Consider the following 15,781-nt stretch of genomic DNA (forward strand, 5'->3'; position numbering starts at 1 on the left):
CTCACCAGTTAGGTTCTTCTCACCAGTCAAGGTGAGGTTCTCACCAGCTAGTTTCTCACCAGTCAAGGCTAGGTTCTCACCAGCTAGGTTCTCACCAGTCAAGGCTAGGTTCTCACCAGTTAGGTTTTTCTCACCAGTCAAGGCAAAGTTCTCACCAGCTAGGTTCTCGCCAGTCAAGGCTAGGTTCTCGCCAGCTAGGTTCTCACCAGCTAGGTTCTCACCAGTCAAGGCTAGGTTCTCACCAGTCAAGGCTAGGTTCTCACCAGCTAGGTTCTCACCAGTCAAGGCTAGGTTCTCGCCAGCTAGGTTATCGGCAGTCAAGGCTAGGTTCTCACCAGTTAGGTTTTTCTCACCAGTCAAGGCTAGGTTCTCACCAGCTAGGTTCTCACCAGTCAAGGCTAGGTTCTCACCAGTTTGGTTTTTCTGACCAGTCAAGGCTAGGTTCTCACCAGTTTGGTTTTTCTCACCAGTCAAGGCTAGGTTCTCGCCAGCTAGGTTTTCGCCAGTCAAGGCTAGGTTCTCACCAGTTAGGTTCTTCTCACCAGTCAAGGCAAAGTTCTCACCATCTAAGTTCTCACAAGTCAAGGCAAAGTTCTCACCAGTTTGGTTTTTCTCACCAGTCAAGGCTAGGTTCTCACCAGCTAGGTTCTCACCAGTCAAGGCTAGGTTCTCACCAGCTAGGTTTTTGCCAGTCAAGGCTAGGTTCTCACCAGCTAGGTTTTTGCCAGTCAAGGCTAGGTTCTCACCAGCTAGGTTTTCACCAGTCAAGGCGAGGTTCTCACCAGCTAGGTTTTCGCCAGTCAAGGCGAGGTTCTCACCAGCTAGGTTTTCGCCAGTCAAGGCTAGGCTCTCACCAGCTAGGTTTTTGCCAGTCAAGGCTACGTAGCCTTCAGAACAACTGTGCGGGGTAAGGATGAAGTCTGGGATGAAGTCTACTTCCCGCCTAGCATTCATTTCTTTGCACATTTTCTCCTCACCCTCACCACTCGCTCTCCTGTCAACAGCATATGACCTTGTTTGCAAATAGGAAACACACCTCTGATCTGAAGCATAACCCAATGCACTTAGTCAGGCCTTGATTGCATGCATACATACATTTATGTACCTATCCGAGTGGAGTTTTGCCAGTAATGATGTCGCCACGGGTTCTTTTACAATGGGCCAAGTACATGCATCACATGGGATCTCGGTTTGTCGTCTCATCCAAAAGACTTAAATGATCAATTTAATTTTTCAGTCAAACTTGGGAGAGAGGGCGAGACCGGGATTGCAACCCATCGTCTCAAGGACACTTGTGGCAGATAAGTGTCTTAACCATTCTGCCACACTCCTCACATGATGCAATGCTAAAAAACAGCAGTCACCATTGTCATCATCATCGTCATCCTCCTCCTCCTTCATCGTCATCAATATAAAACAAAATAGTCTCAAATTCTGTGGCCTTTCATGCCCTGCTCTCATGGTGACCTCTGTTTCGATACCCCTCCACTTCCGTGCTTGGGGTGAATCCTGTCAATGTCATCAGTGTCGGCAGATTCATGGGTGGCTGTTGTTTGAGGGACGTGGTGGCGGTCTCCACTCTGGGAGGGACGCTCACTCAGTCTGGCTCCGCGACTAAGCCATTATTGTTGTTAGTAGGGGGCTTAGTAGGTGGTGTCCTGAGTACGTTAAAACAGAACAGGTACCACTGAACACCACTGAAGTGACTCAGCAGCAGTGCAGTGTCTCCTCTGGTGTGTGGCCTCCTGGCGACCTAACATCGATGGTTCCCTGTGGACAGCTGACGCTGGAACTGCGATGGACGAACCCGGGTGTGGCCGTGTATGGGGGAATCCAAATGAGTGGCGTGGGAGTAGTGCCACTGAAACGGTGCAGATGATGGGGCAGCAAAAAAAACCAAACAAACAAAAACAAAAACAGCAGTCACTACTTGTTTCTGTATCTACCACTCTGTTTTCGGAGTGCCATGAGACTGACGTGGAGTGGTCATCTTTTGAGCATAAAAAAACAACAGTTCAAATATTCCTGAAGAAATGAAATGCCCCCCCAAAAGCTGAAAAGATCAATCAATATTTTGAACTTATCTGAAATGAGAAGCCCTGCACAGATACTCAAGTACACTTAGGAAACAAAAAATCCTCTGTTCTAATAATTGGAAAAATAAAGTCCTCTGTTCTCATAATATGAAAAAAATCATCTGTTATCATGGTGTTAAGCAGTAAAGCACACAATTAAAAGACTGTTAAAAAAACAACAACAAAATGTTTATGTTTCATTTTAATTATGTCACTTGATACTAATGATAGAAATTCACTTCTGAGTTCTTATGTCACTTGATAGTAATGACAGGAATTCACTTCTGATTCAAGGAAAAAGCAGAAAACCAAGAGACAAAAAAATAACAACTAATGTAAGTCACTTAGATATGCACTCAGGTTGAGAAAAACTCACCAAACTAAGTAACCAAAACAAAACAATGCTGAAAATAAAAATTGGACATTCAATCACATGCGCAATGAAGCTTTTACAAACACACAGGGAAGAAACAATATAGTCAAAATGAAAAGGAAGAAAAAATATATTCAACAAAAAACAGTTATATATATATATATATTTTTAATAAAGGGAATGGGAAAAAAAAGCCCTATCTGCATCTTGGACCGTATTATTAATTTTCGTGGATAATACTTGCTGCAAAGTATATGGCAGTTACTTGCTAGCAAGTATATCATACGGTAAATACTTCAGCAACTCAGGTATAATACATATAGTAAATATTTGCTCACAAGCATACCATAAGGTAAACACTTGCTGGCAAATATATATCTGTTAAATACTTGCTGACAAGTATTGTATACGGTAAATACTCACCACCAAGTATACGTCAATACTTGCTGGCAAGTATATATCTGGTAAATACTTGCTGACAAGTATTGTATATGGTAAATACTCACCACCAAGCATACAGCAATACTTGCTGGCAAGTATATATCTGGTAAATACTTGCTGACAAGTATTGTATACGGTAAATACTCACCACCAAGTATACGGCAATACTTGCTGACAGGTTTATGGTAAATACTCGCCACCAAGTATACGGCAATACTTGCTGACAGGTTTATGGTAAATACTCGCCATCAAGTATACGGCAATACTTGCTGACAAGTATTGTATACGGTAAATACTCACCACCAAGTATACGGCAATACTTGCTGACAGGTTTACGGTAAATACTTGCCACCAAGTATACAACAAATACTTGCTGGCAGGTATGCGGTAAATACTTGCTGGCAGGTACAGATGGTAAATGATTGTTGGCAGGTACAGATGGTAAAGGATTGTTGGCAGGTACAGATGGTAAAGGATTGTTGGCAACCTTTCTTTTCCACTGAGATCTGTTTCAAGATATCTGCACAATCTTTCTGAGCCAACAGATGCTATCAAAACAAAGTGATAAATATATCAGCAAGCCTTAATGTCCATTGTTCCTTCTATGTGGAATTGAATGCCTGAGAAGATTAGAAAAAACCAACACAAAATACCCAACCTATTCCTACACACCCAACCTATTTCTACATCTAAAAAACAAAAGCAGTAAAAAACAAATTAACTTCAAAGTTTTGCACTAAAAACAAAAGCAGTAAAAAACAAATTAACTTCAAAGTTTTGCACTATCATGAAAAAAACAACAAATTAACTTCAAAGTTTTGCACTATCATGAAAAAAACAAATTAACTTCATAGTTTTACACTATCATTTAACTTAAAAGTTTTGCACTATCATTTAACTTCAAAGTTTTGCACTATCATGAAAAAACAAATTCACTTAAAAGTTTTGCACTATCATTTAATTTAAAAGTTTTGCACTATCATGAAAAAAACAAATTAACTTCAAAGTTTTGCACTATCATTTAACTTCAAAGTTTTGCACTATCATGAAAAAAACAAATTAACTTCAAAGTTTTGCACTATCATTTAACTTCAAAGTTTTGCACTATCATGAAAAAAAACAAATTAACTTCAAAGTTTTGCACTATCATTTAACTTCAAAGTTTTGCACTATCATGAAAAAAAAAAATTAACTTCAAAGTTTTGCACTATCATTTAACTTCAAAGTTTTGCACTGTCATGAAAAAAAGACAGGAAACCCAACAGGAACAAAACCTTCCACTTTCTAGTTTTACTGCAGTGTGTGTGTGTGTGTGTGTGTGTGTGTGTGTGTGTGTGTCCATGCATGTGCATGTGTGTGTTGAGCACTGTGAACACACAACTTACTTAACGTTGTGGAAAACTTTTATAAGCCAAACCTAACTTCATAAAACATGTTCATTTCAGAAGGATGGTGAAAATGTATTCTGAAGGATGATTTCCTTCTTCAATTTAACCCATCAACTCAACTTGTGCCACACCTCAATTACTCAAGAAAACAAGTCAGCACGCTGCAAAACAAGTCAAAATACAAACCACCCAAATCATAAAAAAATGACATAACTAAGGCAAGACATTGTAAGACAAAACAAAACACAAAGAACAGACAACAAAATAAAAGAAACATCCATAATAACCAAAATAAAACAACAACAAACATGCAAAAACTAACCAAGACAAACAAACACCAAAAACAAAACTAGGCTAAGTTACAAAGCAAGACATGTTTACATAGCATTGTGCAATTACAGCCTCAGTTATCACGGTCTTCTGTACTGGTCTGTTTATATATCTGTTATTGAAAAAAACATGTCTTGAGCTTTCCCCACAGCAAAAACATGATTCACTTACCCAAACAGTAACAGAAACCCACCACAACAACAAAAACGTTTTCAAATAAAAAATGACAACAACAGTTTCAGTAGCTCAAGGAGGCGTCACTGTGTTCGGACAAATCCATATACGCTACACCACATCTGCCAAGCAGATGCCTGACCAGCAGCGTAACCCAACGCGCTTAGTCAGGCCTTGAAAAAAAAAAGAAAAAAAAAGAGGTGAATAAATAATAGATAACTCTGATAAGCTTACATAAATAAATAAATAAATAATTATAATATATAAAAAAGGTAGTAGTAATAATGATAATAATAAAATAATAATAATATAAAAATAAAAATAAATAAATAAATAAATAAGACAACAATGATGATAAATAAGCAAATAAAAGTAAAACATGAAGACACACATTCACACATACACCCACACATGCATAACAGATATGCACCAAACATGCAGTTTCACAGATATGAAAGCACAGTCAAATACATAAACAACAAGCAGAATAAAACTTCTTTTTTTTTAAGTCCGGTGCACATCCAACACCTCAAAGTGGTCGACCACGTCCTCGAAATGACTCTGGACGTGGCTCTCGAAAAAATCCTGACTGATCCGCTCAGCAAACGACTTCTGACACATGGGGCAGACGCGCTCATGCGATTGCGGCGCCCTCTGACCCTGCTGCGGCTGCAAGGTCTCCGGAGCGTTGGAAGTGTCCTCCACATCGTCGAAACACTCGAAGACGTGTGTCTGGAACTCGTCCATGGTGATGTGGCTGAAGTCCTGGCCGCACACCGGGCACTTGCAATCATCGGCGCCCCCGCCCCCAGTCCCCATCGGCGATGGCTCGTTGACGAAGTGAATCTGCTGGTTCAGTTCCAAGTCCGTGGGGTTGTGGGGTCGCGGGGTCAGGTCGCTGTGCTCCTGGGGGGAGCCCCGATGGCCACCCATCCCGTCGCGACTCACCATGCCCCCACCCCCGCCCCCACCCCACCCTCCTCCGACCACGATGGCTGGCTGGTGGGTGGCGGTGGATGGGGCATTGGTGATCATTCCCCCACAACCACCACTGCCGCTTGCCGGTGTGTTCTGCAGAACTCTGCCGCCCGTCATACTGCTCTGGTTCAGGATGTGCATGGAGGGCACCGTGCTAGTGCTCTGGCTGCTGGCGCCAGTTGAGGAGGGAGGGGGTGGGGGGTGGGAGAGGTTCTCATAGATGCTGGGTGGCTGGCTGTGCGGCGATGGCTGCCGCTGTGGGGGGTACTGGATGGGGGAGGGGGTGGGCGGGTAGTGGACTTCTGTAGGCTGGACGCGTCGAGACAGGGGTACTACTGCAGCAGCACCACCAGCTGTCTCTATCATCATCCCCTGGGCTGGCATGGTGGCGGTAGAGGCTGCGGTGGTGTTGGGGGCGTCTTTCAGGAACTGGTTCAAACCAGTCGGCATCCCCCTAACTCCCAGCTGTTGCTGTTGTTGTTGTTGTTGTTGCTGTTGGTGGTGGTAGTGGCTGCCCATCCAGTCTGCGAGGCGTGGGGTCTGCTGTTGGGGCAGGGTGTGGGCTCGAACCTCTGTGTTGGCGGCAGTGCCCTTGGGAGGCTGAATGACGTCTTCACTGTACCTCCGGTGGATCCCTTCTAGCCTCGGCTTCGGCGCCCCTGCTGGTCCGTTTGGATTCGGTGCCGGCCCGTTGGGATTGCCCGTGGAGACAACGGCAACAGGCTTTGCCCCTGAGGTGGTGGTGGTGGTGGTGGGGGGGATGTTCATCATCATGGTGGGTTCACGTCGTGGGCTACGATCTGGGGAGGGTCCCTTCAGCGGCTGCTGCTGCTGTTGTTGTTGGAGAAGCTTCTGGTGCTGCTGACGCTGGTCATGGGGGGGGAAGACGCTGTGGGAGGGGGGGACCGCTCCGTTGACCATCTCCCAGCTCTGGCCCCCCGAGTGAGAGCCTCCCCCGCTGCCCCCTGGCATGGACGAGGGGGACTCCATGCTGGGGGCAGCATCCCCCCTGGGGGGGCAGGGGCGGTTCAGGCTGTGACGCACGGACAGGGACATGCTCTGCTGAACTGCAACCACACAGTCAGTTGCTATACACCTGTGTTACTGTTACCACACTGTGTTGCTGTTATACACCTGTGTTACTGTTACCACACTGTGTTACTGTTACCACACTGTTACTGTTACCACACTGTGTTGCTGTTATTCACCTGTGTTACTGTTACCACACTGTGTTACTGTTACCACACACAGTGAGCTGCTATACACCTGTGTTACTGTTACCACACTGTGTTACTGTTACCACACTGTGTTACTGTCACCACACACAGTCAGTTGCTATACACCTGTGTTACTGTTACCACACTGTGTTACTGTTACTACACTGTGTTACTGTTACCACACACAGTGAGCTGCTATACACCTGTGTTACTGTTACCACACTGTGTTACTGTTACCACACTGTGTTACTGTCACCACACACAGACACCTGTGTTACTGTTACCACACTGTGTTACTGTTACTACACTGTGTTACTGTTACCACACACAGTGAGCTGCTATACACCTGTGTTACTGTTACCACACTGTGTTACTGTTACCACACACAGTGAGCTGCTATACACCTGTGTTACTGTTACCACACTGTGTTACTGTTACCACACACAGTGAGCTGCTATACACCTGTGTTACTGTTACCACACTGTGTTACTGTTACCACACACAGTGAGCTGTTATACACCTGTGTTACTGTTACCACACTGTGTTACTGTCACCACACACAGTGAGCTGTTATACACCTGTGTTATTGTTACCACACTGTGTTACTGTTACCACACACAGTGAGCTGTTATACACCTGTTACTGTTACCACACTGTGTTACTGTTACCACACACAGTGAGTTCAGGTTATACACCTGTGTTAATGTTACCACACGCAGTGAGTTCAGGTTATACACCTGTGTTAATGTTACCACACACAGTGAGTTCAGGTTATACACCTGTGTTACTGTTACCACACACAGTGAGTTCAGGTTATACACCTGTGTTACTGTTACCACACCCAGTGAGTTCAGGTTACACACCTGTGTTACTGTTACCACACAGTGAGTTCAGGTTACACACCTGTGTTACTGTTACCACACACAGTGAGTTCAGGTTTCAGGTTATACACCTGTGTTACTGTTACCACACGCAGTGAGTTCAGGTTATACGCCTGTGTTACTGTTACCACACACAGTGAGTTCAGGTTTCAGGTTATACACCTGTGTTACTGTTACCACACGCAGTGAGTTCAGGTTACACACCTGTGTTACTGTTACCACACACAGTGAGTTCAGGTTTCAGGTTATACACCTGTGTTACTGTTATCACACACAGTGAGTTCAGGTTATACGCCTGTGTTACTCTAAACAAAACAGAACTTTCAATTTTAACTCAAAATTATAAACAGAATTTTTCTTATAAAAAAATGTTTTTTTAAGGTGAAAAAAGGTCCGTTTGATGTCAGCTAAAGTCGCTGATGGCAGTGAAAGACTTGTTATTATTATCATTACTTTCAGTATTATCACTGTCGTTGTTGTCGTTGCCGTGACTCACCCAAGCAGTCTTTCTGCAGCTTGACCATACTCTTTAGTTTGTCGATGACGTTCCTCATATACTGTATCTCGCTGACCAGTTCGGCGGGTGCTTCAACCATCAGGCTGTCCCCACGCTTCTCATTCACCATCACCCCCTCCTGGCCGGCCTGAAATCCACACCCACACACTGCCATACGGGCGCAACAGCCAAGTGGTTACCAGCTACCACTGGGTGTTCTTCATTTGTTTCCTGTGTCATTCAGTCAGGTTTGAGTAGTTTCAGTTTCAGTTTCAGTAGCTCAAGGAGGCGTCACTGCATTCGGACAAATCCATATACGCTACACCACATCTGCCAAGCAGATGCCTGACCAGCAGCGTAACCCAACGCGCTTAGTCAGGCCTTGAGAAAAAAAAAGAAAAAAAAAAGGTGAATAAATTATAGATAAGCTTACATAAATAAATAAATACATAATAATTATGATATAAAAAGAAGGTAGTAGTAATGAAAATAATAATAAAATAATAATAATAATAATAAGGTTTGAGTAGTGCACACATATACTTACACAGACATGTGACATTTTACCTGTATGACCATTTTGTTTATTTACCCCCACCATGTAGGTCAGCTATATTCCATTCTCAGGGTTGGGAATGTTCTTGTCTCCATAACCCACACAACGCTGACATGGATTACAGGATCTTTAACGTGCGTATTTCATCTTCTGTGTGTGTTTACACCCGAAAGGGGTCCTGGCACTAGCAGGTCTGCTCTTAAGTTGACCTGGGAGATCGGAAAAATTTCCACCCTTTACCCACCAGGTTCCATTACCATGATTTGAACCCAAGGCCCTCAGACTGAAAGTCCAATGTTTAACCACATGTTCTTAACTCTCTCCGGACAAAGGAATGCTCACGCATTCCTACACAAAACGTATTCGGATTCAGACGAAGGAATGGAATAGCATTCTCCGAAAGTAAATTTCTATCATGCGCTGTACACGGAATTTTGTGATTAGCCAAGCAGAGTGCGCTATTCTGGGTCACTCCACAATTGAACAGTATGATTGGTCAGCCTGGGATGTGTGGCCTGTCTCACACACACGCTGACAAAGTCATTGACCGGTCATCTGCTCGCGTGCCAGCCTGTTAGCAAAGCGGGCTCTTCTCAGAATGTTGTGAAGCGAACAAGGCAGTGACGGCAACGTTTTAGGGTTGCCGAAGTACTTGAAATGCTACAAACTGAAGGGTCGGACATTGAAGAGATGGATGATGATGAAGAAGAAAGCGAATTTAATGCAGAAAGCAAGCATGGGTATGGTGATTCGGGGTGAAAAATTGGCAGTATTTTCTACATATGGCAAAACTGTAAAAATAAGATGAGAAATTTGATTTTTTTTTTTTATATGTAATAACTCAACACGTAATAAACCAGTCCTGAAAGTTTCATTTTCTTACACAATATTTTGTATTTTTTGTAATTTTTTTTCCAAATCCTTACAAATGGGCCGTCTGTGGAGAAAAGCAAGGGAGAAAACTTGTCGTCCCGAGTGAGTTAAGAGATCTCAAACAGGCATATGTGGTAGATAAGTTTGTTTTTAACATAATTACAGAAGATAAATTTGTGCAAGAATGGGAACTATAAACATGTTTAGTACAAAATCAAGTTATACAATGTAACCAAGGAATTAATACATGCATACAATAGGTATTGTTCTGCCTACATTATGTTGTGGAATTGTCAATATCAACATCATCATTATATCTTTCCCTCATAATGCATAAAGTTGGCTTTTTTTCCTTGTTGCTTTCTTAATCCTGTGTCTGTAAATCTTTGTCTGAATTAAAATGTTGACCAAAAAAAAAGTAATTCTGTCTTGAGCCCCCTACCTTATTGCAAGGAGCTGCTGAAAAAACGTAGTGAAAGAGAAAGTCATATCAAGTCCATTCCGCAGACCAGTTCTTAGTTTAATTTTCAGACTATTATCTAATTTATTTTAGACGAAATATTGCTCTAAAATCAAGTGCATATGCTTCAGTAATGTGACAATTAAGCATATAACAATATAATAACATAACCTAGTACAACCTTCTGCAAGGAAGCCTGATGGCAGTAATTAAGCATATAATAATAATAATAACTTAACCTAATATAACCTTCCACAAGGAAGCCTGGTAGCAGTAATTAAGCATACACTAATATAATAATAACATAACCTTGTGCAAGGAAGCCTGGTAGCAGTAATTAAGCATATAATATAATAATAATAATATAAACTTCTGCAAGGAAGCCTGATGGCAGTAATTAAGCATACACCAATATAATAATAACATAACCTAATATAACCTTGTGCAAGGAAGCCTCATAGCAGTAATTAAGCATATACTAATATAAGAATAACATAACCTAATATAACCATTTGCAAGGAAGCCTGATGGCAGTAATTAACCATACACTAATATAACTATAACCTATGGTGGCAGTTATGAAACATACACTAATCTAATAATACTATAACCTAATACAACCTTGTCCCTCTCCTGCTGCAGACTGTGGCATTGTTCCTGCAGACTGCGCAGTGATTGCAGTGCCGCCTCCTTCTCCTTGCGCTCCGCCTCCCACTGCTGCTGCAGTCGGCTGTTCTCCTGCTTCAGCAGCGCCACCTGCTGGTTTAGCGAGCCGAACGCCTGGTTCTTCTCCTGAAATCAAATCCAAACTTCTTCTCCTTGTACATGCCTAAGAGCTTGTTCAGTGAGCCGAATGCCTGGTTCTTCTCCTGAAAATCAAAATCCAAACTTTTCTCTTCTTCTTGTACATGCCCGAGTGCGTCATGTTGCAGGGATGCAGTTTTCTTCAGGAAGGCATCATCAGTGGGTGGGTGTTTGGTTTCCGTTCTATCAGTTGCCTGAGTGTATTCTGGCACATGTTTCTGTGCATGTGCGTGTGTGTGTGTGCGCGCGTGTGAGTGTGTGTGTGTGCATGCCTGAGTGCGTGTTGCAAGGATGTTTTCTCTAAGGCATCATGGGTGGGTTGTAACCACCAAATGTTCAGCTGCATGTGTGTTCTGGCACATGCTTTTGTGTGTGTGTGTGTGTGTGTGTGTTGGTGTGTGTGTGGTGGGAGGGGGGGTGAGGGGGGCGGGGTACTGATAGAGAAGGTAAATGGGGAACGAAATGGAAAGCAGTATTTCTGGAGAAATGAGCTCCATAAATGTCCATCAGCAGTATTTCTGGAGAAATGAGCTCCATAAATGTCCATCAGCAGTATTTCTGGAGAAATGAGCTCCATAAATGTCCATTACCATCAGTATTTCTGGAGAAATGAGCTCCATAAATGTCCATCAGCAGTATTTCTGGAGAAATGAGCTCCATAAATGTCCATCAGCAGTATTTCTGGAGAAATGAGCCACATAAATGTCCATCAGCAGTATTTCTGGAGAAATGAGCTCCATAAATGTCCATTACCATCAGTATTTCTGGAGAAATGAGCCACATAAATGTCCATTACCATCAGTATTACACAACCAACACCAACTTGCGGATGACTCTTGCAGCAGTTGATGCATGCTGGGTATTTTTGTGTCTCCAAAATCCAAACAGCAGCCATACTGTTTTCAGGTTTCAGGGGTGTGCATGCTGGAAATGTTCTTGTTTCCACAATCCACAACATGCTCACACTGATTACACTATTTACAGGATCTTTAACATGCCTGTTTGATCTTCTGCATGCGTATACATATGAAGGAGGTTCAGGCGCTGGTAGGCTTGCACATATGTTGACCTGGGAGATTGGGAAAGTCTCCACCATTACCCACCAGGTGCTGTTAGCAAGATCTGAACCTGGAACCTCAGACTGAAAGTCCAAGCTTTAACCACTCGGCAACGGCCCGAAAAAGGAGCAGAAACTTACTGGCCCAAACAACAATTCCCACCTTGTACTGGCCGTATCTGTTCTCAACCCCTTCTGACGGTGACGTGACTGGCGCCATCTGACGGCGAAGGTTGTTGGCGAGACCTTCATTTCCCCCCATGGGTGTGTTGGTGTCTCCTGTGGCCTGCATGCCTGGCCTGCCTTCAGCCGCGTACCTGGCGTCCTCCATCATGTCGAACGATTCCCCTGTTTGCAAAATGGAGGAAGGTGGCAGAATGGTTAGGACGCTCTGCTGTCATTGCAGTGTCTGCAAGGGTCTGGGTTTAATTACCACTTTCACCACCCCTCTCTCCCAAGTCTGACAGGAAAGATCAAACATAGTGTCTAGTCATTCAGCTCAATTCCCACTCTCGCCCTTTCTGACAAGTTTGACAGGAAAGATCAAACATAGTGTCTAGTCATTCGGCTCAATTCCCACTCTCGCCCTTTCTGACAAGTTTGACAGGAAAGATCAAACATAGTGTCTAGTCATTTGGCTCAATTCCCACTCTCGCCCTTTCTGACAAGTTTGACAGGAAAGATCAAACATAGTGTCTAGTCGTTTGGCTCAATTCCCACTCTCGCCCTTTCTGACAAGTTTGACAGGAAAGATCAAACATAGTGTCTAGTCATTGGGCTCAATTCCCACTCTCGCCCTTTCTGACAAGTTTGACAGGAAAGATCAAACATAGTGTCTAGTCATTGGGCTCAATTCCCACTCTCGCCCTTTCTGACAAGTTTGACAGGAAAGATCAAACATAGTGTCTAGTCATTCGGCTCAATTCCCGCTCTCGCCCTTTCTGACAAGTTTGACAGGAAAGATCAAATCGAGCGTTTTGTCGTTCGGACGAGATGATAAACCCTGCGGTCCTGTGTGCAGCACACACTTGGCGCACTGAAAAAGAACCAACCATAGCAAACAAGTTGTCGTCTGGCAAAATTCTGTAGAATAAATCCCCTCTGACAGGTACACAAATATACATATATAAACATGCACTCAAGGCCTGACCATGTTGGGTTATGCTGCTTGTCAGGCATCTGCCTAGCAGATGTGGTGTAGTGTATATGGATTTTTCTGAACACAGTGATGCCTCCTTGAGAAAGTGTAAGTGAAACAAATGACCTTAACATACAATGTACGGATGGACTGGCGAAGTGAGTGGAACACTTTTTAGTTACTCCATTATATAAGAAAAAATACTTCGCATCCTCTATCATACTGATAAACAATCTTAACATGTACAGACAAGACCAACAATGTGATCAGACCATTTTTTTTCCATTTAAAAAAAATTAATTATCTAAGTAAAAAGCCAGGCATCCTCCATATTATTGAAAGATTCCCCTGTTCACAGATGATCTTAACATGTACCAATGTCATTGGAACACTTTTTACTATTTTTTTTTTATTTACTTACTTAGTGTACTTTATACAAAACTTATGGCTTTCATATATATGTAAAGAGATTGACATGAGATTACAGCTGGGCCAACAGCAAAGTGACAGCTGTAGGAGATTACAGCTGGGCCAACAGCAAAGTGACAGCTGTACGAGATTACAGCTGGGCCAACAGCTAAATGACAGCTGTATGAGATTACAGCTGGGCCAACAGCAAAGTGACAGCTGTACGAGATTACAGCTGGGCCAACAGCAAAGTGACAGCTGTAGGAGATTACAGCTGGGCCCAACAGCTAAATGACAGCTGTATGAGATTACAGCTGGGCCAACAGCAAAGTGACAGCTGTAGGAGATTACAGCTGGGCCAACAGCAAAGTGACAGCTGTATGAGATTACAGCTGGGCCAACAGCAAAGTGACAGCTGTACGAGATTACAGCTGGGCCAACAGCAAAGTGACAGCTGTACGAGATTACAGCTGGGCCAACAGCAAAGTGACAGCTGTACGAGATTACAGCTGGGCCCAACAGCTAAATGACAGCTGTATGAGATTACAGCTGGGCCAACAGCAAAGTGACAGCTGTACGAGATTACAGCTGGGCCAACAGCAAAGTGACAGCTGTAGGAGATTACAGCTGGGCCAACAGCAAAGTGACAGCTGTAGGAGATTACAGCTGGGCCAACAGCAAAGTGACAGCTGTAGGAGATTACAGCTGGGCCAACAGCTAAAGTGACAGCTGTATGAGATTACAGCTGGGCCAACAGCAAAGTGACAGCTGTATGAGATTACAGCTGGGCCAACAGCAAAGTGACAGCTGTACGAGATTACAGCTGGGCCAACAGCAAAGTGACAGCTGCACGAGATTACAGCTGGGCCAACAGCAAAGTGACAGCTGTATGAGATTACAGCTGGGCCAACAGCAATGTGACAGCTGTAGGAGATTACAGCTGGGCCAACAGCAAAGTGACAGCTGTATGAGATTACAGCTGGGCCAACAGCAAAGTGACAGCTGCACGAGATTACAGCTGGGCCAACAGCAAAGTGAAGGCTGTACGAGATTACAGCTGGGCCAACAGCAAAGTGACAGCTGTACGAGATTACAGCTGGGCCAACAGCAAAGTGAAGGCTGTACGAGATTACAGCTGGGCCAACAGCAAAGTGAAAGCTGTACGAGATTACAGCTGGGCCAACAGCAAAGTGACAGCTGTAGGAGATTACAGCTGGGCCAACAGCAAAGTGACAGCTGTAGGAGATTACAGCTGGGCCAACAGCAAAGTGACAGCTGTAGAAGATTACAGCTGGGCCAACAGCAAAGTGACAGCTGTAGGAGATTACAGCTGGGCCAACAGCAAAGTGACAGCTGTAGGAGATTACAGCTGGGCCAACAGCAAAGTGACAGCTGTAGGAGATTACAGCTGGGCCAACAGCAAAGTGACAGCTGTAGGAGATTACAGCTGGGCCAACAGCAAAGTGACAGCTGTAGGAGATTACAGCTGGGCCAACAGCAAAGTGACAGCTGTAGAAGATTACAGCTGGGCCAACAGCAAAGTGACAGCTGTAGGAGATTACAGCTGGGCCAACAGCAAAGTGACAGCTGTAGGAGATTACAGCTGGGCCAACAGCAAAGTGACAGCTGTAGGAGATTACAGCTGGGCCAACAGCAAAGTGACAGCTGTAGGAGATTACAGCTGGGCCAACAGCAAAGTGACAGCTGTAGGAGATTACAGCTGGGCCCAACAGCTAAATGACAGCTGTATGAGATTACAGCTGGGCCAACAGCAAAGTGACAGCTGTACGAGATTACAGCTGGGCCCAACAGCTAAATGACAGCTGTATGAGATTACAGCTGGGCCAACAGCAAAGTGACAGCTGTAGGAGATTACAGCTGGGCCAACAGCAAAGTGACAGCTGTACGAGATTACAGCTGGGCCAACAGCAAAGTGACAGCTGTAGGAGATTACAGCTGGGCCAACAGCAAAGTGACAGCTGTACGAGATTACAGCTGGGCCAACAGCAAAGTGACAGCTGTAGGAGATTACAGCTGGGCCAACAGCAAAGTGACAGCTGTACGAGATTACAGCTGGGCCAACAGCAAAGTGACAGCTGTACGAGATTACAGCTGGGCCAACAGCAAAGTGA

The 15,781-nt window shown here is 44.0% G+C and overlaps 1 protein-coding gene across 2 annotated transcripts in view; it reads right to left on the reverse strand.

Moving 5' to 3' along the window:
• The window catches only part of LOC143276653 (uncharacterized), a 24,633-nt gene continuing 8,852 nt past the window's right edge, over nt 1-15,781 (reverse strand). The window contains exons 3-6 of one of the 2 annotated variants that reach the window (XM_076581277.1): nt 12,267-12,451; nt 10,864-11,034; nt 8,354-8,501; nt 1-6,826 (exon numbers count right to left, since the gene is read on the reverse strand). In XM_076581277.1, the coding sequence (XP_076437392.1) occupies nt 5,286-6,826; nt 8,354-8,501; nt 10,864-11,034; nt 12,267-12,451 (2,045 nt within the window). In that variant the 3' untranslated portion in view covers nt 1-5,285. The remainder of the gene's footprint in view (nt 6,827-8,353; nt 8,502-10,863; nt 11,035-12,266; nt 12,452-15,781) is intronic. The other variant, XM_076581276.1, reaches the window with a different exon arrangement.

Source organism: Babylonia areolata, chromosome 32 (assembly GCF_041734735.1).
Source record: "Babylonia areolata isolate BAREFJ2019XMU chromosome 32, ASM4173473v1, whole genome shotgun sequence".
NCBI lineage: Eukaryota > Metazoa > Mollusca > Gastropoda > Neogastropoda > Buccinidae > Babylonia > Babylonia areolata.